The following is a 22,982-nucleotide window of genomic DNA, read 5'->3' as shown; positions in this document are numbered from 1 at the left end:
CTCTTTTCTTCCCCTCGTCTCAAATCAAATTGTATTGGACACATACACATGGTTAGCAGATGTTATTGCGAGTGTAGTGACATGTTTATGTAAATCAATCTCCCCTCTCCTCCTTCTCCCCCTCTGTTCCCACGTGTTCTCCCCTCTCCTCCTTCTCCCCCTCTGTTCCCACGTGTTCTCCCCTCTTCTCCCAGAGTCCAGAGATAGAAGGAACACATACACTGTATCACATCCGGCCGTGATTGGGAGTCCCATAGGGCGACGCACAATTGGCCCAGCGTCGTTAGGGTTTAGCCGGGTTAGGCCATCATTGTAAATAAGAATTTGTTCTTAATTGACTTGCCTAGTTAAAATAAAAGGTTAAATAAACAAAGGCTGCAGAATGTGACCTCTGAGATATCTGACCTCTACGTTTTAGTCAGGGATGTCATGTTGTCATCCTCGCTATCATGGCACGAGTAATTACCTCAGTGAAAATCGCAGTTGAATTTTTTTTGTTTTGTGAAACATACTTTAGTTACTCTTTTTTTTTCACATTGTCCCCTTTTTAAAAAAATAGTACAGAAATACTTGTGTTTATTGGTTGTTGTCTTTTATCAACAGGACTTGGGGATGGACTACTGTGTGGTAGCAGAATCCTTTGAGACATCGGTGCCTTGGGACAGGTAAAGTTGAACCTTTTTTTGTAAATGAACAAGTATCTCTGATGGTGTGACACTTCTACATCAATCTCTTCTCACACAGTCATTTTGAAGAGCTCAGCTCTCTGTCACACACACACACACACACACACACACACACACACACCTGCTTTCTCCCTCCATTAACTGGTTGTGTGTGTGGGAAGGAAGACTGCCTGACACTGCTGGAGGAGAGGGGGATGGAGTGACAGCCAGTAGGAACAGGAATCTCCAACATTATTGGGTCAGCCTGTTAATTCGGTGTAAAACCCTTCTCGTTAGAAAACCACAGCTCTTCCCACACATGAGGACGCCCCCACCCCCACCCCACCCTCTCTTCCACACTCAGACACCAACACAGGCATGCTCAGTGTTCCACTGTGTAGACTGCCTGAGGGGGGAGCCAGGGATCAGGTGTGCAGACCAGCATTACCCCTCCTCCATCTCTCCACACTCTGCTGCACATGCCTAGAGGAGAGTGAGCCAGTCTCACAGCTACATAGCACTGCTGCTGTCTCCATAATGCAGTCTACCTAGCACTGCTGCAGTCTCCATAATGCAGTCTACCTAGCACTGCTGCAGTCTCCATAATGCAGTCTACCTAGCACTGCTGCAGTCTCCATAATGTAGTCTACCTAGCACTGCTGCAGTCTCCATAATGCAGTCTACCTAGCACTGCTGCAGTCTCCATAATGCAGTCTACCTAGCACTGCTGCAGTCTCCATAATGCAGTCTACCTAGCACTGCTGCAGTCTCCACTTGTCTGTCAATGTACTCCACTGTTCATGGCCAGAGGTCACCTTTTCTCAAACTCAAGACAGCGCAGCGTCTCTTGTTATACTGTGTTAAATCATGGTGTTGCGCAGCCTATTCCCTATTTAGTGCCCTACTTTTGACTAGGGCCTATAGGACTCTGTAGGGAATAGGGTGTCATGTGTGAAGCAGACATGGCTTTCATCACGTCTTCATGATATGTTTCCTGTGTTGTCTTGTCTTCAGGGTATTATCTTCATGATATGTTTCCTGTGTTGTCTTGTCTTCAGGGTATTATCTCCATGATATGTTTCCTGTGTTGTCTTCAGGGTATTGGACCTTTGCCAGAATGTCAAGGAGAGAATTATCAGAGAGTGTAAAGAAAGAGGAGTCCAGTTTCAACCTTTGACCTCATGCAGGTACATTTAGCACCTGTCTCTGTTCCTTGCTAAAACACACTTGCTGGCATTGTGGAGGTCATCTTAAACAACCTCTGCATCACCTCCTACGAGAATTCATCTAGCTGGAGACAGACATTACGTCTGTCTCCAGCTAGATGATTCAACGACTGTAGGTCGTGCGTGCGGGGGACTGTAGGTCGTGCGTGCGGGGGACTGTAGGTCGTGCGTGCGGGGGACTGTAGGTCGTGCGTGCGGGGGACTGTAGGTCGTGCGTGCGGGGGACTGTAGGTCGTGCGTGCGGGGGACTGTAGGTCGTGCGTGCGGGGGACTGTAGGTCGTGCGCGCGGGGGACTGTAGCTAGTTTGAAAAAAAATCTGCATTGGACCATTGTGGTTGATCCCATGACTCTCATCTAAGATGTGTTCTCTGCTATGAGTGGGCCTGTAGTGTGTGACCAGACAGGAGAGGAATCCTGGTACCTTCCTGTGTGACCTGGCAACACACAACATTTCCTGCTTCTTGCTCACTGGGGACAAATTAGGGCCCAACCTGATTATGCTTCAGCCATTCATTTCCCGTCTGCAGTCTGTCAACAAGATAGATTTGTCCGTTTAACCTCTAGAAGCCAGCGCACCCGTTGAGTGATAGGCCAGGTCACTGGAACAACGGCTCTCCCTACAACAAAAGGGACACAGAAAAGAAACGGGGAAATCACTTGTACACTGTTTCCATCCCTGAGGCACAGTGTTGCATTATAAGGGTCTAGTTTCATGTTCAATGCAGACATTTTGACCCTGGTTAGAGAGAGCTATAGTAAATAATACACATGACTACTAAGAAGGATGATGTCCATCGATTTGTTAATGAAAAGGAAATCAAACATTCATTTTGTCACATTAGTCCTGCACTTCTTGGAAAAAGAAACAAATAGCCCCTTAATTGTTCATCTTTTGAATTGTGCAAAAATGCAAAAAATCACAGTAATTTATTATAGGTTCTTGTTGCATATTCATGTGAAAGGAAAAATCTTTAAGTCAATCATGGACAGCCAGTGTTGAAGCATGTTGTGTTCTGAACCATTGTAAATGTAGCTCAGAGGATCCAATCGGAGTGTACTGATGGCCGTTTCAGTGTCCTGATAATGGGGCGTTATTCAAGGTGACAGATCCAATGCACCTCTCCTCCGCTTCTCAGAAACCATGAGGGAGAATTGGGTTCAGAGGGAAAGCCCCACCTCTCAGCTCAGTCTGCCTGCCCTCTGATTCAAATGCAAAAAAAAAAAATTGCATTAATTGTTACAAAATAAATTTTGGTTCAACAATTTCGACATTTCCCTCTTTTAACTCGTGGAGATAAATTACAGAGGGACGAGTGATGGAAAAGCATCAACAACAAATCACAAGGTGAACAAGCCTATATTTTCTGTTGCTTATATCATGATGTTAAAACCCTTTTCTCCTGTCTTGCAGAGTGACTCAGACCTATGACTCTGGCGCATGTATATACTTCTACTTTGCCTTCAACTACAGAGGACTGGCGGATCCAGTACATACATACGAACAAGTGGAGGTAAATCTACGGAGCACTCCACGTCTGTAGTGCCTAACCGCTCAGAGACATGCATTATATCTAACGTTACCCCTGAGGAGGGAACATACACAACCATGGTTTTAAGGTGATAGTCATAGTTACATAATGTGTTAATTGATGTATTTATTGATATTGTCCTTTCCCAGCATGCTGCCAGAGAGGAGATTCTAGCCAATGGAGGAAGCCTCTCGCATCACCATGGAGGTAGTCAAGTGAACATCCCTACGTCTAGCCACGCCCCTACGTCTAGCCACGCCCCTACGTCTAGCCACGCCCCTACGTCTAGCCATTTAATCTTTTTCCAAATTTCTTCATATCAAAACCTACAAATTCATAAAATTGACTTGCCTATTCACTTACGTAGATGGATGGCACGAAAGTGGTTTAAAGATCCTCTTAGATGGCACGGCAGGGGTTTAAAGATCCCCTTAGATGGCACGAAAGTGGTTTAAAGATCCTCTTAGATGGCACGGCAGGGGTTTAAAGATCCCCTTAGATGGCACGGCAGGGGTTTAAAGATCCCCTTAGATGGCACGGCAGGGGTTTAAAGATCCCCTTAGATGGCACGGCAGGGGTTTAAAGATCCCCTTAGATGGCACGGCAGGGGTTTAAAGATCCCCTTAGATGGCACGGCAGGGGTTTAAAGATCCCCTTAGATGGCACGGCAGGGGTTTAAAGATCCCCTTAGATGGCACGGCAGGGGTTTAAAGATCCCCTTAGATGGCACGGCAGGGGTTTAAAGATCCTCTTAGATGGCACGGCAGTGGTTTAAAGATCCTCTTAGATGGCACGGCAGGGGTTTAAAGATCCCCTTAGATGGCACGGCAGGGGTTTAAAGATCCCCTTAGATGGCACGAAAGTGGTTTAAAGATCCCCTTAGATGGCACGGCAGGGGTTTAAAGATCCCCTTAGATGGCACGGCAGGGGTTTAAAGATCCCCTTAGATGGCACGGCAGGGGTTTAAAGATCCCCTTAGATGGCACGGCAGGGGTTTAAAGATCCCCTTAGATGGCACGGCAGGGGTTTAAAGTCTTGTGAAGGCACGGCAGGGGTTTAAAGTCTTGTGAAGGCACGGCAGGGGTTTAAAGTCTTGTGAAGGCACGGCAGGGGTTTAAAGTCTTGTGAAGGCACGGCAGGGGTTTAAAGTCTTGTGAAGGCACGGCAGGGGTTTAAAGTCTTGTGAAGGCACGGCAGGGGTTTAAAGTCTTGTGAAGGCACGGCAGGGGTTTAAAGTCTTGTGAAGGCACGGCAGGGGTTTAAAGTCTTGTGAAGGCACGGCAGGGGTTTAAAGTCTTGTGAAGGCACGGCAGGGGTTTAAAGTCTTGTGAAGGCACGGCAGGGGTTTAAAGTCTTGTGAAGGCACGGCAGGGGTTTAAAGTCTTGTGAAGGCACGGCAGGGGTTTAAAGTCTTGTGAAGGCACGGCAGGGGTTTAAAGTCTTGTGAAGGCACGGCAGGGGTTTAAAGTCTTGTGAAGGCACGGCAGGGGTTTAAAGTCTTGTGAAGGCACGGCAGGGGTTTAAAGTCTTGTGAAGGCACGGCAGGGGTTTAAAGTCTTGTGAAGGCACGGCAGGGGTTTAAAGTCTTGTGAAGGCACGGCAGGGGTTTAAAGTCTTGTGAAGGCATGGCAGGGGTTTAAAGTCTTGTGAAGGCAGTCTGTCAGGCTCTGTGCTGCTGTATAGAAGTGAGCCAGTCTTTTTCTAAACCTCCTGTTTTGGCTTGGAGCTCTTTCATCGCTTCCTTCACACCTCCAAAGTTTCCCACAGTACAGAGAAATGGCTCTTTGTTCATCTCAACACGGGCCAAATGAAACGTGAGCAGGGGAGGGAGTCTGAAGCAACTATCAGGGCAAACCCTAATGGCTGCCTCATCTATATTGCCAGGCGCCTCGTCTGTTTTCATACATCACTTCAGGCTATTCATCACGCCTGTCAGAAACAGCACGCAGTGAATCAGCTGCGATATTAAATCACCATTTCTCCTGAAGGTGGGGAAGGTTAAAAATGAACAGATTGCTAATATAAGAAGGCAGTGGGCCAGGGTAAATGATGTTGCTGTTATCACCCAGTATTTACTGCCCTCCAAATAGTGGGCCACCACCCAGCCAACCACCCAGGGCTGAGTAGGAGGGTGTGTAGCCGGGAGGAGGGGATATTGATGCAGCTCCTGGGTACGAGGCCCGCTCTGTAATTGTGATTAATAACAGCCTGCTATCTGGGCGCAGACAGGCGGTTTGTCTGCCCACAATCAACACATGACAAATGGAGCTCGTCTCACTGGGGTGTGTAGCAAAGAAAACCGATGTAGTCTGGGAAGGCAAGGTGGGAGGGGCCATCACAGGAAATATACATTATTCTAACCTGTGTTTACACGAGGTCAGGGTGTGCAGAGATAGTATTCCACCCCCTGATTCAATACACGTTAGAATCACCTTTGGCAGCGATTACAGCTGTGAGTCTTTCTGGGTAAGTCTCTAAGAGCTTTGTACACCAATATTTACACATTCTTTTTTATATTGTTCAACCTCTTGTCAAATTGGTTGTTGATCATTGCTAGACAGCCATTTTCCAGTCTTGCCATAGATATTTAAGTCAAAACTCTAACTAGGTCACTCAGGAACATTTAATGTCCTCTTGTTAAGCAACTCCAGTGTAGATTTGGCCTTGTGTTTTAGGTTAATGTCCTGCTGAAAGGTGAATTTGTCTCCCAGTGTCTGTTGGAAAGCAGACTGAACCAGGTTTTCCTCTAGGATTTTGCCTGTGCTTAGCTCTATTCCGTTTTATTTTTATCCTGAAAAACTCCCTAGTCCTTGCCGATGACAAGCATACCCATAAACTGCAGCCAACACCATTCTTTGAAATATGATGAGTGGAACTCCGTGATGTGTTGTGTTGGATTTGTCCCAAACATAACGCTTTGTATTCAGGACATCAAGTACATTTCTTTGCCACATTTTTTTTTTCAGTTTTAATTCGGTGCCTGTTTTGGAGTGTTTCACTCTGTCATGTAGGTTAGTAATTGTGGAGTAACTACAATGTTGTTGATCCATCCTCTTTTTTTCTCTCATCACAGCCATTAAAATAACTGTTTTAATGTCACCATTGGAGTCATTGTGAAGTCCCTGAGCGGTTTCCTACCTTCACAGGCTTCCTTCTTAACGTAGATGCCGGAATATTTGTAGTGACTGGGCGTATTGATACACCATCCAAAGTGTAATTAATAACTTCACCATGCTCAAAGGTATAACAAAAAAAAAGCAGACATTGAATATCTCTTTGAGCGTTGTGAAGTTATTAATGACACTTTTGGATGGTTTATCAATACACCCAGTCACTACAAAGTAACAGGTGTCCTTCCTTCCATCTTCCTCAGGTGCCGGGGAGGAAGGAAACTGCTCAGGGATTTCACCATGAAGCCAATTGTGACTTTAAAACAGTTAGTTCTCCTATCACAGCCATTAAAAACTCTGAGGATGGATCAACAACATTGTAGTTACTCCACACGGACGGACGATTGGACTCTTTGAATTCAAGCTGTTACACAACAAAATGTGGAATAAGGGGTACAAATAGTTTCTGAAGGCACTGTATGCTCTGTGTACTACCAAAGTAGGTGTTCATGGCTCCTGCTCAAGTTCATTCTGTTCTCAGGGCTGTTTTATAGAATAGTGTGTTGTTCTAAAAACTGCGTGACCTTACGCTTGATCTTTACCCAGACACTGAGCAAACAACACACTGCTAGCTTCCTACTCTGCTAGCATCCTACTCTGCTAGCTTCCTACTCTGCTAGCTTCCTACTCTGCTAGCTTCCTACTCTGCTAGCTTCCTACTCTGCTAGCTTCCTACTCTTCAAGGATCCAATGTTTGCTTTCAGATTGAATCTTGTTTCATCAACATTGTGTTCGCTCGTTATTTACTTACTAAATGAATTGTGTGTTATCTGACGAAAGGAGTGAGGTTGCTGTGACCTTTTATTCACGATTTGGGGATATGCAGGAGTCTATTGCCATTATATAACTGACAGTGGATTGAACATTTTCAATGCAGCATTTGTAAGTCCTAAACTCCTGGCCTCCAGACATCCTGTGGTCAGTGTTGGGTTCTTGGTGTTGACGGTGTCCCTCTCAGGGACCAGTGACAACCTGTCCCTCTCCCAGAGGCTCCAGACTCCCTGCATATGTCCTGGCAGGACTCGGGGCTCTGGAATGTGTCTGTTTGGACAGCTGGTAAAGCAGATCGCTGGTCTTGGTACCTTGCTGGGCACCCTGGCCAGGCCTGACCCATGCTGTTCCACCTCCATTGGCCCACGGCCAGAAGAGAGGTGTGTGTATGTGTATATATATGTGTGTGTGTGTGTGTGTGTGTGTGTGTGTGTGTGTGTGTGTGTGTGTGGGAGGGGGAGAACAACACACCCACACAGCATGGTGACGTCTGTGGGAGGAGAATGGGCTTGGTGAACATGAGAGAGGGAAAGGCAGAGCCAGCCGGGGAACACACAGAGCCTAATGAGTTTGATAGGCTGTTGGGCTCCATAAATCATGCCATGCAAAATATTTCTCCTCTCTGAATAAAGGCATTTATCACCCTCTGTTTATTCACTCACTCTAACAAGATGGATTGTCTCCCAGCAGCCACCTGGGCAATCGGGCGTCCTGATTTCGCCTCCTTGGTGTTTTTTCTTTCTTTCTTCCCTCTATCTCTCCAGTTGGGAAACTTCGTAAGGAGTGGATGAAGGACAGCATCTCTAACGTGGGCGTCGGGATGCTCAAGTCCGTTAAGGAATATGTGGACCCGGGAAACATTTTCGGCAACCGAAACCTCCTCTAATTTATTTACATGACATTTTTATAACAACCTCTTGGAATAAGGGTTACTAAATATGACGAGCAGTATCAATGTCTTTCACCTTCGGGGGTGACTTCGTTGTGCAGTCAACCTCAGTCAGATGACTTGCCTTGCATTACATTACTGCACTTAACAGCGTTGGACTAGTAACCGAAAGGTTGCAAGTTCGAATCCCCGAGCTGACAAGGTACAAATCTGTCGTTCTGCCCCTGAACAGGCAGTTAACCCACTGTTCCCAGGCCGTCATTGAAAATAAGAATTTGTTCTTAACTGACTTGCCTAGTAAAATAAAGGTAAAATTAAAATAATTGCTGTAACAATAATGGTCTATGATTCATTTAGACGCTCATTGCATCAGGTCCTCAGTAGTGTCCTCGTCCAGGATGATCTGGTGAATGAAGCCGTGTGTATCATACTAACGATAGTACTGTAGATTCTTTCAGTCACGTGTATAGAACCACGCCATAAGAATGGCCTTTTTCATATTGTACATGATGCAGGATAACATTTTTGTGATCCCATATTTGCCTACAATTGAATTGTTTCCTATAATTCTTGCCAATTTCATTAACTAGATTTAGTTTTTTTTGGTAGATGTTTATTTTACCTGAATGCTTTTTCTAAAGCTCTGTGCCTTTTCTGAAGATGTCTGTCTTCATCCTTTCCTACAACACACACACACACTGGAAGCTTGACTGGTTTGTTTATGGCGTCCTGTATGTTCCCTTATAATGTGTGTGTGTGTCCTTCATTCTAGATTTCCTGTTTCCAGTTGGTCTTTGCTTCTCCACTCAAGCCTTGTATTACTTATACTATTAATGATTACCGAGAGATGTGTGTTTTGTTTTACCTACCTAGGAGGATTTATATTACGTTGGAAGTCGTGCCTCTTCTGAAAATGTACCTCGGGGTTAAAATGTCCCTCAAACCCAAACGTTAAACTGTTTTATGAAGAAACGAGGATATGATGCGTTTTATTTTAGATTTGACCTTGCATGGTTTTTGCCTGTCATACAGAGTTCAGTTTGTGGACAGAGACATACGTGCTTTTAGTGTGAACGTGTCAGACGACTGAATCCCAATACCCATGTTTGTACCAAAGACTTTCAGCACAGCCCTTTCACTACTTTATATAGACCATGCAAACATCCTGGATGTGTAGGTCTGTACATGCCGTATAGTTAAATGTATGGGACATTCATACAGCTAATACATGAACCTATATCCTGATGAAACATGGGCTTTTTTTCAGATATGCAAATTTACAAATATCAAAAGATGTGTTCATATTTGTTACTTTAAATGTTACGTGCTCATGTCAAAGAAAAACAATTTATTTAAATTCAATTACAATATTTTGTCACTACTTAAAACAGTTGCTTGTAGTTAGAGTTTGTATTTAGACAACGAAATACATCTGACTGAATTGTCTGTTCCCTGGTGAGCGTCCCAGCGTTGTGGTAATGTTGGAAACGATACATTTGAGTGAAAGATAATTGTACCTTCGTCACAATTTACAGATGATTATGCTTATCCATTTGGCCTCTTTGCGAGGCATGTGTCGATGTTGTGCCCAATCCTAAACTCAGACATGGGATTGTACTGTACGGTGCTAGAGTGAGATACCTGAAATGTACTGCTACCGTTTTCCTGTCACTACTGCGTTCCTCCTGTTCTCGGCGTCGCAGCTTTCCCACAGTGCATTGTCACCTTCCTGCCCAAGTATCTCACCTCTCCACCTTCAATGAAAATGTTGTGAAAGGAAATGGTGGATCTGGAGGCAGCGTTTATCTAATCAGTTTCATGATTTTACTTCCTGTGATGGTTCCCGAAAGAGAACTTAATGAGAGCTTGAAATCTGAATGTTATGCATGTAAAAAAATAAATAATAATAAACATTTTATCAATGATGTTTGTGCAATAAATACATTGAAATGAAACTAGCAGTTTTTTTCAGATAACGGTAGAATGTCGCCAATCGGTCGACTAGAAATGCAGTTGATAGGAAGTGTCTCTGCTTGTCCGTCACGTACAAGTGAAGTAATATACATAAAATTCCAAATACGAGGTTCAAGTTGTTTGTTGCTACATCCATAGCAATTGGTTGATTTCAATACTGTAGTCAAAAATCCATACCACACAATGCACACAGCAATTATTTTTATTTGTTTACTCTAATGAACAAATCTACAACACAATTCATAGCTTCCATTTTTAACTTTTATTTAGGATAATGCAGCTACACCATGGTCCTTTCTGTTCTACAGGGAACCAACTGTGTTCAGTTTCCCTTCAATTCATCAGCAATAGGACAATTGTACGTTTTTAGTTTTTCTGAATCGTCAATCTGTGGCTCTGGAAGAGTCGTTTTGTAGTGACATGGTATTCTGAGGTGCACAAGCGAGGAAAGAGCTGCCGTTACACTTTGTGGGACATTCCCAATACACTTTTTTCCTCCGCTGAAATAGCATCAGCAGTTCAACATATAACCATTCTCTGTTCAATCAACATGCACAATAGTATAACATTTACATTGCAGTGGTGATCTAACAGACTGATAACAAGCACGTCGTTGAAATCATTCATCAAATGTGAAATGATCATAACTATTTTGTAAAGGCAAATTTCTGTGTGATTGATCCCTATTTCAATCATGTGGCGTATTAAACAACTCTTCCGGGTCAGTAAGAGTTCTAATGTAACATGACATAGTAAGAGTTCTAATGTAACATGACATAGTAAGAGTTCTAATGCAACATGACATAGTAAGAGTTCTAATGCAACATTTTTATTTATTTTTTTATTTTACCTTTATTTAACCAGGTAGGCAAGTTGAGAACAAGTTCTCATTTACAATTGCGACCTGGCCAAGATAAAGCAAAGCAGTTCGACAGATAAAACGACACAGAGTTACACATGGAGTAAAAACAAACATACAGTCAATAATGCAGTATAAACAAGTCTATATACAATGTGAGCAAATGAGGTGAGAAGGGAGGTAAAGGCAAAAAAGGCCAAGATGGCAAAGTAAATACAATATAGCAAGTAAAATACTGGAATGGTAGTTTTGCAATGGAAGAATGTGCAAAGTAGAAATAAAAAAATAATGGGGTGCAAAGGAGCAAAATAAATAAATAAATTAAAATTAAATACAGTTGGGAAAGAGGTAGTTGTTTGGGCTAAATTATAGGTGGGCTATGTACAGGTGCAGTAATGTGTGAGCTGCTCTGACAGTTGGTGCTTAAAGCTAGTGAGGGAGATAAGTGTTTCCAGTTTCAGAGATTTTTGTAGTTCGTTCCAGTCATTGGCAGCAGAGAACTGGAAGGAGAGGCGGCCAAAGAAAGAATTGGTTTTGGGGGTGACTAGAGAGATATACCTGCTGGAGCGTGTGCTACAGGTGGGAGATGCTATGGTGACCAGCGAGCTGAGATAAGGGGGGACTTTACCTAGCAGGGTCTTGTAGATGACATGGAGCCAGTGGGTTTGGCGACGAGTATGAAGCGAGGGCCAGCCAACGAGAGCGTACAGGTCGCAATGGTGGGTAGTATATGGGGCTTTGGTGATAAAACGGATTGCACTGTGATAGACTGCATCCAATTTGTTGAGTAGGGTATTGGAGGCTATTTTGTAAATGACATCGCCAAAGTCGAGGATTGGTAGGATGGTCAGTTTTACAAGGGTATGTTTGGCAGCATGAGTGAAGGATGCTTTGTTGCGAAATAGGAAGCCAATTCTAGATTTAACTTTGGATTGGAGATGTTTGATATGGGTCTGGAAGGAGAGTTTACAATCTAACCAGACACCTAAGTATTTGTAGTTGTCCACGTATTCTAAGTCAGAGCCGTCCAGAGTAGTGATGTTGGACAGGCGGGTAGGTGCAGGCAGCGATCGGTTGAAGAGCATGCATTTAGTTTTACTTGCATTCAAGAGCAATTGGAGGCCACGGAAGGAGAGTTGTATGGCATTGAAGCTTGCCTGGAGGGTTGTTAACACAGTGTCCAGAGAAGGGCCGGAAGTATACAGAATGGTGTCGTCTGCGTAGAGGTGGATCAGGGACTCACCAGCAGCAAGAGCGACCTCATTGATGTATACAGAGAAGAGAGTCGGTCCAAGAATTGAACCCTGTGGCACCCCCATAGAGACTGCCAGAGGTCCGGACAGCAGACCCTCCGATTTGACACACTGAACTCTATCAGAGAAGTAGTTGGTGAACCAGGCGAGGCAATCATTTGAGAAACCAAGGCTGTCGAGTCTGCCGATGAGGATATGGTGATTGACAGAGTCGAAAGCCTTGGCCAGATCAATGAATACGGCTGCACAGTAATGTTTCTTATCGATGGCGGTTAAGATATCGTTTAGGACCTTGAGCGTGGCTGAGGTGCACCCATGACCAGCTCTGAAACCAGATTGCATAGCAGAGAAGGTATGGTGAGATTCGAAATGGTCGGTAATCTGTTTGTTGACTTGGCTTTCGAAGACCTTAGAAAGGCACGGTAGGATAGATATAGGTCTGTAGCAGTTTGGGTCAAGAGTGTCCCCCCCTTTGAAGAGGGGGATGACCGCAGCTGCTTTCCAATCTTTGGGAATCTCAGACGACACGAAAGAGAGGTTGAACAGGCTAGTAATAGGGGTGGCAACAATTTCGGCAGATAATTTTAGAAAGAAAGGGTCCAGATTGTCTAGCCCGGCTGATTTGTAGGGGTCCAGATTTTGCAGCTCTTTCAGAACATCAGCTGAATGGATTTGGGAGAAGGAGAAATGGGGAAGGCTTGGGCGAGTTGCTGTTGGGGGTGCAGTGCTGTTGTCCGGGGTAGGAGTAGCCAGGTGGAAAGCATGGCCAGCCGTAGAAAAATGCTTATTGAAATTCTCAATTATGGTGGATTTATCAGTGGTGACAGTGTTTCCTATCTTCAGTGCAGTGGGCAGCTGGGAGGAGGTGTTCTTATTCTCCATGGACTTTACAGTGTCCCAGAACTTTTTTGAGTTAGTGTTGCAGGAAGCAAATTTCTGCTTGAAAAAGCTAGCCTTGGCTTTTCTAACTGCCTGTGTATAATGATTTCTAGCTTCCCTGAACAGCTGCATATCACGGGGGCTGTTCGATGCTAATGCAGAACGCCATAGGATGTTTTTGTGTTGGTTAAGGGCAGTCAGGTCTGGGGAGAACCAAGGGCTATATCTGTTCCTGGTTCTAAATTTCTTGAATGGGGCATGTTTATTTAGGATGGTTAGGAAGGCATTTTTAAAAAATATCCAGGCATCCTCTACTGACGGGATGAGATCAATATCCTTCCAGGATACCCCGGCCAGGTCGATTAGAAAGGCCTGCTCGCAGAAGTGTTTCAGGGAGCGTTTTACAGTGATGAGTGGCGGTCGTTTGACCGCTGACCCATTACGGATGCAGGCAATGAGGCAGTGATCGCTGAGATCTTGGTTGAAGACAGCAGAGGTGTATTTAGAGGGGAAGTTGGTTAGGATGATATCTATGAGGGTGCCCGTGTTTAAGGTTTTGGGGAGGTACCTGGTAGGTTCATTGATAATTTGTGTGAGATTGAGGGCATCAAGTTTAGATTGTAGGATGGCTGGGGTGTTAAGCATGTTCCAGTTTAGGTCGCCTAGCAGCACGAACTCTGAAGATAGATGGGGGGCAATCAGTTCACATATGGTGTCCAGAGCACAGCTGGGGGCAGAGGGTGGTCTATAGCAGGCGGCAACGGTGAGAGACTTGTTTTTAGAGAGGTGGATTTTTAAAAGTAGAAGTTCAAATTGTTTGGGTACAGACCTGGATAGTAGGACAGAACTCTGCAGGCTATCTTTGCAGTAGATTTCTAATGTAACATGACATAGTAAGAGTTCTAATGTAACACGACATAGTAAGACTTCTAATGTAACACGACATAGAAATAATTATAATGTAACAAACTCAGCAAAATATAGAAATGTCCTCGCACTGTCAACTGCATTTATTTGAAGCAAATTTAACGTGTAAATATTTGTATGAATATAAGATTCAACAACTGAGACATGAACTGAACAAGTTCCACAGACATGTGACTAACAGAAATTATACTGGCTATATGTATAGACTGGAATAATGTGTCCCTGAACAAAGGGGGGGTCAAAATCAAAAGTAACAGTCAATATCTGGTGTGGCCACCAGCTGCATTAAGTACTGCAGTGCATCTCCTCCTCATGGACTGCACCAGATTTGCCAGTTCTTGCTGTGAGATGTTACCCCACTCTTCCACAAAGTAACCTGCAAGTTTCCAGACATTTCTGTGGGGAATGGCCCTATTCCCTCACATCTCTGTTTTTATTTGTGGGAATACTCTGGGAAACATATTTTTTAAACTAAATACCTGGTGAAGCTGAATTACTCTGTCACCCTGCTAAAAGAACTCACTGGTGACCGGCTCTGCCACCTAGCAGAAGGACATCAGAATAACTATTATTAGCAAGACAGAATAAAATTTTAATTTTTTGTATTTTTTACATGAATACAGTGAAATGACAGGCCTGAGAGTATTCACAATAACCTAATATAAACTTGTCCGGGTCAAAAATACATTTAAAAAAACATTTCCGTCTTACCTTGTGTGATATTTCCCAGGGTTTTTGTCGCCGGACCCCAAGTTACACGCTGTCATCAGCATGGACCTGGGAGAGTTCAGGCAGACAGTCACGATCTCAGCTAAAACATCCAGTTGTGGCTATACACGTCTCTGTGGCCTTTCACATTCCAGTCGACTCGCGCAAAAAAAACTGGTTCCTGTTCCTAAAAGAGAGAATGCATCGATTCTAGTCCATTTTGTTCACTGGGGTGTAAGTGATATAAAAATCCACAAGGGGGCAGTACAGACTAGAATATTTGTTAGCTCACCAAGAGCTGTGATGAGAATACAGATTCTTTACTTGTACAAGTTTGTATGTCAAAAAGATGAAGCCAGATCTGATAGCACAAACAGGCTGATACCAGATCTGATAGCACAAACAGGCTGATACCAGATCTGATAGCACAAACAGGCTGGTACCAGATCTGATAGCACAAACTGGCTGGTACCAGATCTGATAGCACAAACAGGCTGGTACCAGATCTGATAGCACAAACAGGCTGGTACCAGATCTGATAGCACAAACTGGCTGGTACCAGATCTGATAGCACAAACAGGCTGATACCAGATCTGATAGCACAAACAGGCTGGTACCAGATCTGATAGCACAAACAGGCTGATACCAGATCTGATAGCACAAACAGGCTGGTACCAGATCTGATAGCACAAACAGGCTGGTACCAGATCTGATAGCACAAACAGGCTGGTACCAGATCTGATAGCACAAACAGGCTGGTACCAGATCTGATAGCACAAACAGGCTGGTACCAGATCTGATAGCACAAACAGGCTGGTACCAGATCTGATAGCACAAACTGGCTGGTACCAGATCTGATAGCACAAACAGGCTGGTACCAGATCTGATAGCACAAACTGGCTGGTACCAGATCTGATAGCACAAACAGGCTGGTACCAAATCTGATAGCACAAACTGGCTGGTACCAGATCTGATAGCACAAACAGGCTGGTACCAGATCTGATAGCACAAACAGGCTGGTACCAGATCTGATAGCACAAACTGGCTGGTACCAGATCTGATAGCACAAACAGGCTGGTACCAGATCTGATAGCACAAACTGGCTGGTACCAGATCTGATAGCACAAACAGGCTGGGACCCAGGCTGTATTAGACAGTGATCCATGACATGTCCCTTGACTTTGCAGCCATGAAAACCACTTTAAAATGGCAAATAGTTACACATCATACAACGCACACCAAGGAATGTCCTAGAATAGATATATGTCTTGTGTTAATTATTTATTATTATTATTTATTACTTTTAAGATTTGTGTGTATTGTTTTTGTATTGCTAGGTATTACTGCAAGACCAGATCCTCGGTTCATTGGTTCCCATTAAATACCATCATGGCATGGAGGGGTTCACTCAATATATCTTACAGAGACAGAGACAGAGCGAGAGAGACAAAGACAGAGGGAGAGACATGGTTAGACAGAAGGAGAAGAGATACGAGAGAGAGAGAAAAAAGTTGTGTTTTAATTAATGGTTCCTGCTGGCTGGTGGACTCAATCCTTGAGCTCTCTCTTTTCCCCTTGAATTAGACTCACTTTTCATTTATATGCAGGGTTTTTTCTGGATCAAAATGGGGCTTAGGTGGTGTGGCCCCAGACGAAATTAAAATAACGGAGCTGATTTACTGGTGTTTTTAAAGGGTGTGTTCAGAGCCTTGTCAGTTCGTAAATTCAGAGTGTTTCACTCTCGGTGTGTTCAGATCGCACACTGGAAGCTCTGGCCGAGGAGTAGGGTTGATCCGAGCGTTCTGACCACACAATGGCAGTCAATCGCCCAAGCTAACTGGCTAAAGTTGGCTAGCTTTCCAGCTACTTCCAAACACAAGTCAGAGAACATTTACAGGGGCGAATCCCTGAGCTGACAAGGTAAAATAAATCTGTCCCTGAACGAGGCAGTTAACCCCAATGTTCCCTGGGCGCTGATGATGTCGATTAAAGCATCCCCCTGCACCTCTCTGATTCAGAGGGGTTGGGTTAAATGCGGAAGACACATTTCAGTTGAATGCATTCAGTTGTACAACTGACTAGGTGTCCCCCTTATCCTAGCAGAGCTGGTTAGGCTGTTTTCATGTTATCTAGAGCGTTGGGGACTGTAACTGTGCTGCTGGTAACAACGTAACGTAACTACATTTTTTCCGGTGGCGTTTACTGACAGCGGTCGTATTCAACGGGTGTTGAGTGTTTGTAAATTCATCAGTTATTCTGCACTCTGAAATTGGAGTAGATGGAGTAGATGGCCAGAGTGCATTTACGAACGCACCCACAGTCTATTATGTCCAACAATTCAGAGGAGGTGGTGTATGGTGACAGGGGAGGAGGTAGTGTATGGTGACAGGGAATGAGGAGGTGGTGTATGGTGACAGGGGAGGAGGAGGTGGTGTATGTTGACAGGGGAGGAGGTGGTGGTGGATGGTGACAGGGAGGGAGGAGGTGGTGTATGGTGACAGGGGAGGAGGTGGTGTATGTTGACAGGGGAGGAGGTGGTGGTGGATGGTGACAGGGAGGGAGGAGGTGGTGTATGGTGACAGGGAGGGAGGAGGTGGTGTATGTTGACAGGGGAGGAGGTGGTGGTGGATGGTGACAGGGAGGGAGGAGGAGGTGTATGGTGACAGGGGAGGAGGTAGTGTATGGTGACAGGGGAGGAGGAGGTGGTGTATGGTGACAGGGGAGGAGGAGGTGGTGTATGTTGACAGGGGAGGAGGAGGTGGTGGATGGTGACAGGGAGGGAGGAGGTGGTGTATGGTGACAGCACAGACATGCAGCCAGACCACCACAATCTAGCAGCTCTCCACTGTGGTACATAGACAGAATGAGTGTTATCAGTCATCAGGAGTGAACCCCTGGTGAACTATCAACTGTAGCAGCCAGAACTATCAACTGTAGCAGCCAGAACTATCAACTGTAGCAGTCAGAACTATCAACTGTAGCAGTCAGAACTATCAACTGTAGCAGTCAGAACTATCAACTGTAGCAGCCAGAACTATCAACTGTAGCAGCCAGAACTATCAACTGTAGCAGTCAGAACTATCAACTGTAGCAGTCAGAACTATCAACTGTAGCAGTCAGAACTATCAACTGTAGCAGTCAGAACTATCAACTGTAGCAGTCAGAACTATCAACTGTAACAGTCAGAACTATCAACTGTAACAGTCAGAACTATCAACTGTAGCAGTCAGAACTATCAACTGTAGCAGTCAGAACTGGAGAAAATCTTGAGAATGGCAAAAGTTTCAGCTCAATCACCTGACATGTATATTTCCAGGTTCATTTCCAGGTATATTGACAGGCATATTTACAGGTATATTGACAGGCATATTTACAGGTATATTGACAGGCATATTTACAGGTATATTTACAGGCATATTTACAGGTATATTGACAGGTATATTTACAGGTATATTTACAGGCATATTTACAGGTATATTGACAGGTATATTGACAGGCATATTTACAGGTATATTGACAGGTATATTAACAGGTATATTTCCAGGTATATTTCCAGGTATTAAGAAACTTGTAGACATACACTTCACTTACAGTATTTCACTGTTAAAAAAGGGGTGTAAACTAGCAGTGTTCAATGAGATAATTTTGCACAATAAAATGTTATGGTTATCAGAAGTATTAGAGTATATTATCAGTTGTATTACAGTATATTATCAGTAGTATTACAGTATATCATCGGTAGTATTACAGTATATTATCGGTAGTATTACAGTATATTATCAGTAGTATTACACTATATTATCGGTAGTATTACAGTATATTATCAGTAGTATTACACTATATTATCAGTAGTATTACACTATATTATTGGTATTATTACAGTATATTACAGTATATTATCAGTAGTATTACAGTATATCATCGGTAGTATTACAGTATATTATCGGTAGTATTACAGTATATTATCAGTAGTATTACACAATATTATCGGTAGTATTACAGTATATTATCAGTAGCATTACAGTATATTATCATGCAAAACTAAATAATAACGCCAGAGACTGCATCATAACCTGAAGTTATTTGCACATGAGAAATTCAATGTGTGTACTTGTCTAATAAAAATGAGAAAATAAAATTAGGCCATTATCCAATCTCCCAAAAGTAGTATAATCCTGTGGCATTTAAGAACAAAGCCAATATGATGAGCTGTAGCAATATATTCAATGAAGGTGAGCAGCAGTTATTTACAACAACAGATGTAGAATGTGTAAGTCGTTTTACCACTGGATAATGAAGTGTACACTTGATAAATGTAATTCTAAATGGTCTTTCGATAAAACTACGACTTCGCATCGTAGCATGTAGCTTCCGTCGTCCTCAAATGCCAACATTGGATTTCATTCCTAATTCAGCTGTAACCATCTCTGAATTAGTGTGATCCTAATGCAATTTGAAACGTTCTGAAAACACATGAAAAGTGTGTTAGTCACTCCATCCATTATACACAGTGGGACAACACTAAACCTTTCATAAGGAATGTGCATTCTACGTACAATAACACATCTGAATGACAAAATCTACTAAAAATCTTTCAAGTTGGGTTTCATGTTTATTTTCAAAGATTCCTCTGTGTTTAGCTCCATGCAGTTGTTTATTTCTGGAGCTAGCACGGCTAAGAGATACATTTAAAAACAAGACAGACTACATCACAGGGCTGCCTCTACCTGGCCATGGAAGGGTTAAGGCTGGCTGCCTCTACCTGGCCATGGAAGGGTTAAGGCTGCCTGCCTCTGCCTGGCCATGGAAGGGATAGGGCTGGCTGCCTCTGCCTGGCCATGGAAGGGTTAGGGCTGGCTGCCTGCCTCTGCCTGGCCATGGAAGGGTTAAGGCTGCCTGCCTCTGCCTGGCCATGGAAGGGTTAAGGCTGCCTGCCTCTGCCTGGCCATGGAAGGGTTAAGGCTGCCTGCCTCTGCCTGGCCATGGAAGGGATAGGGCTGCCTGCCTCTGCCTGGCCATGGAAGGGATAGGGCTGGCTGCCTCTGCCTGGCCATGGAAGGGTTAGGGCTGGCTGCCTCTACCTGGCCATGGAAGGGTTAAGGCTGCCTGCCTCTACCTGGCCATGGAAGGGTTAAGGCTGCCTGCCTCTGCCTGGCCATGGAAGGGATAGGGCTGGCTGCCTCTACCTGGCCATGGAAGGGTTAAGGCTGCCTGCCTCTGCCTGGCCATGGAAGGGTTAAGGCTGCCTGCCTCTACCTGGCCATGGAAGGGATAGGGCTGGCTGCCTCTGCCTGGCCATGGAAGGGTTAGGGCTGGCTGCCTCTACCTGGCCATGGAAGGGTTAAGGCTGCCTGCCTCTGCCTGGCCATGGAAGGGATAGGGCTGGCTGCCTGCCTCTACCTGGCCATGGAAGGGTTAAGGCTGCCTGCCTCTGCCTGGCCATGGAAGGGATAGGGCTGGCTGCCTCTACCTGGCCATGGAAGGGTTAGGGCTGGCTGCCTCTGCCTGGCCATGGAAGGGATAGGGCTGGCTGCCTCTGCCTGGCCATGGAAGGGTTAGGGCTGGCTGCCTGCCTCTGCCTGGCCATGGAAGGGATAGGGCTGCCTGCCTCTGCCTCTGCCTGGCCATGGAAGGGTTAGGGCTGCCTGCCTCTGACTGGCCATGGAAGGGTTAAGGCTGCCTGCCTCTGCCTGGCCATGGAAGGGTTAAGGCTGCCTGCCTCTGCCTGGCCATGGAAGGGTTAAGGCTGCCTGCCTCTGCCTGGCCATGGAAGTGATAGGGCTGGCTGCCTCTGCCTGGCCATGGAAGGGTTAAGGCTGCCTGCCTCTGCCTGGCCATGGAAGTGATAGGGCTGGCTGCCTCTGCCTGGCCATGGAAGTGTTAGGGCTGGCTGCCTGCCTCTACCTGGCCATGGAAGGGTTAGGGCTGGCTGCCTCTGCCTGGCCATGGAAGGGATAGGGCTGGCTGCCTCTGCCTGGCCATGGAAGGGTTAGGGCTGGCTGCCTGCCTCTGCCTGGCCATGGAAGGGATAGGGCTGCCTGCCTCTGCCTGGCCATGGAAGGGTTAGGGCTGCCTGCCTCTGCCTGGCCATGGAAGGGTTAAGGCTGCCTGCCTCTGCCTGGCCATGGAAGGGTTAAGGCTGCCTGCCTCTGCCTGGCCATGGAAGGGTTAAGGCTGCCTGCCTCTGCCTGGCCATGGAAGGGTTAAGGCTGCCTGCCTCTGCCTGGCCATGGAAGGGTTAAGGCTGCCTGCCTCTGCCTGGCCATGGAAGGATTAAGGCTGCCTGCCTCTGCCTGGCCATGGAAGGGATAGGGCTGCCTGCCTCTACCTGGCCATGGAAGGGTTAAGGCTGCCTGCCTCTGCCTGGCCATGGAAGGGTTAAGGCTGCCTGCCTCTGCCTGGCCATGGAAAGGTTGGAAGTGGGTAAGTACAGAGCGCAAGTGCAGGTCTCTATCTGAGATTGGCTAGTGAGCTAAATGATTAACAGTGCCAAATAACTGCTCATTAGGAATCAGCATGTCCCATCCGGAAGATCAATGAGAGGCGCCAGCCCCCGCCTACCAGAATAGTATGCCTCATTAGAAACGTTTTTGTCTTGGGTGCAAATGCCAACTCAGATCATCTGCTTACAGTTTGAGCCAATTCAGTATATGAAGACACACCAGCCATACTCTCTAACCCTTGTGTGTATCCACAAACAGCTAACTACAGTACAACCCAGTGATAATTCATTTTGGCTAATAAGTAGCTATTAATGAGGTGGTAAGTAGTGATAAAAATAAAAAAAAGTAATCTATTACTAGAAGACAGTATAGTTGGAAGCGCCTCTGTGGATGGGAATTCTACACTGAATGAGCAAAAGTTGCCATCTGTCATTGGTATTTGGGATTACTGCAGCGTGACAGTCACTGCAAACTGGGAGCCTTCTGTTCATAAACAACATCCATCTATTTGTCTTATGGTCCGAGATAATGAAAGCCTGTTTTTTCTACATTTTAATAAAAACATGACAGGTCAAGTCCCAGTTAGAAAGATCAATTATGGTCAAAAATTAACTAGTATTTTTGCTCAGAGACATTAATGCTCAGGTAATTATAAAAAACACGACAAAATCTGTCTCCACTTCTAAACAACCTTGACAGACAGCCGTAAGGAAGACACCACTGCTCCGCCAGGCACCTCTGCAAGCCTTGCAAACACCCCAGCTGTCGACCGCATCACTGAAAAAATGGCCCACTTCTGCTTTAATGCGGGAAAATGATAAGACTACCTAAATAATGTGAACATCGGCGTGAACTACACAACTCTTCTCTCCGCTTGAAATACACAGTTCAGTATTTTGTAAAACATCATAAAAGGTCTATATTGGCCTCATCTGTTATTTAGCCTTTATCAATGGAATGCGAGTATCCTCGTTAACAATAGCCTAGAAGGCTTTTAATGTATTTATTTCTATTCATTTCAAGTGATTCGCAGATGAGAAACCATCTATGGCCTCTATAAGTGGTCTTAATAACACCACGTGTTATAACGGTCCACGTATCCCTTTGTTTTCTGCCTCAGTGGCTTCGTTGTTTCAGGGGTCATGTAAAAAGGGATGTAAGATGATCCAGGGGAGATGGAGGCATGCCTGTTTACACATGGAAACAGAACAGAAGTCTATATCTGTCCGAACGGTTAAACGTGTGGACTCTCAGAATCAGCGGACAATTGAAAGCTAGAATGTGTGACAGACGATAGGGGAGAAACAGACAGACGTACAGTGAAACATTCAGCACAAGCAATTGTCATTCTCCAGCAACCCTGTTCAAAACAGAACATTTTGAGTTGTTTGATGGTCATTTCATAGTTGAGTGTTGTTACTAGTGTAAAAAATGTTACTGCAGATATATAACAGGTATAAAAGTTACCTGTCAAACAGTCAAATTACATTTACCTTGTCATCATTTCAAAAGTGCTGAACAAATAGTTTTACTGACTATGTCCGTCCTAGCTCTCATTAATGTCTTAATCAAAATTACAGATTGCCTCTTATCTGCTTGTCGTCCCCTTATGCCATAGTTTGTACATCTCAATTGTCATTTGTTTAAGCAAGTCAGCTATGTTTTTTTTAAAGGCAGTACATGAGGCT

General features: G+C 44.8%; 1 protein-coding gene across 6 annotated transcripts in view; it reads left to right on the top strand.

The window, feature by feature from the left end:
- LOC109870994 (alkyldihydroxyacetonephosphate synthase, peroxisomal) overlaps positions 1-22,982 on the top strand; it is a 49,689-nt gene that overhangs the window by 22,204 nt on the left and 4,503 nt on the right. For 3 of the 6 annotated variants that reach the window (XM_031805474.1, XM_031805475.1, XM_031805476.1), the window contains 4 exons: positions 604-665; positions 1,763-1,852; positions 3,304-3,403; positions 3,571-10,176. In XM_031805474.1, the coding sequence (XP_031661334.1) occupies positions 604-665; positions 1,763-1,852; positions 3,304-3,403; positions 3,571-3,876 (558 nt within the window). In that variant the 3' untranslated portion in view covers positions 3,877-10,176. Of the gene's footprint in view, positions 1-603; positions 666-1,762; positions 1,853-3,303; positions 3,404-3,570; positions 10,177-22,982 lie in introns of those variants that run through there. The other 3 variants (XR_004205606.1, XM_020461727.2, XM_020461730.2) reach the window with 3 other exon arrangements.

This window comes from Oncorhynchus kisutch, linkage group LG26, assembly GCF_002021735.2.
Source record: "Oncorhynchus kisutch isolate 150728-3 linkage group LG26, Okis_V2, whole genome shotgun sequence".
Lineage (NCBI taxonomy): Eukaryota > Metazoa > Chordata > Actinopteri > Salmoniformes > Salmonidae > Oncorhynchus > Oncorhynchus kisutch.
The sequence above is the reverse complement of the archived record's forward strand: the minus strand, read 5'-3'. Positions and strand labels throughout refer to the sequence as shown.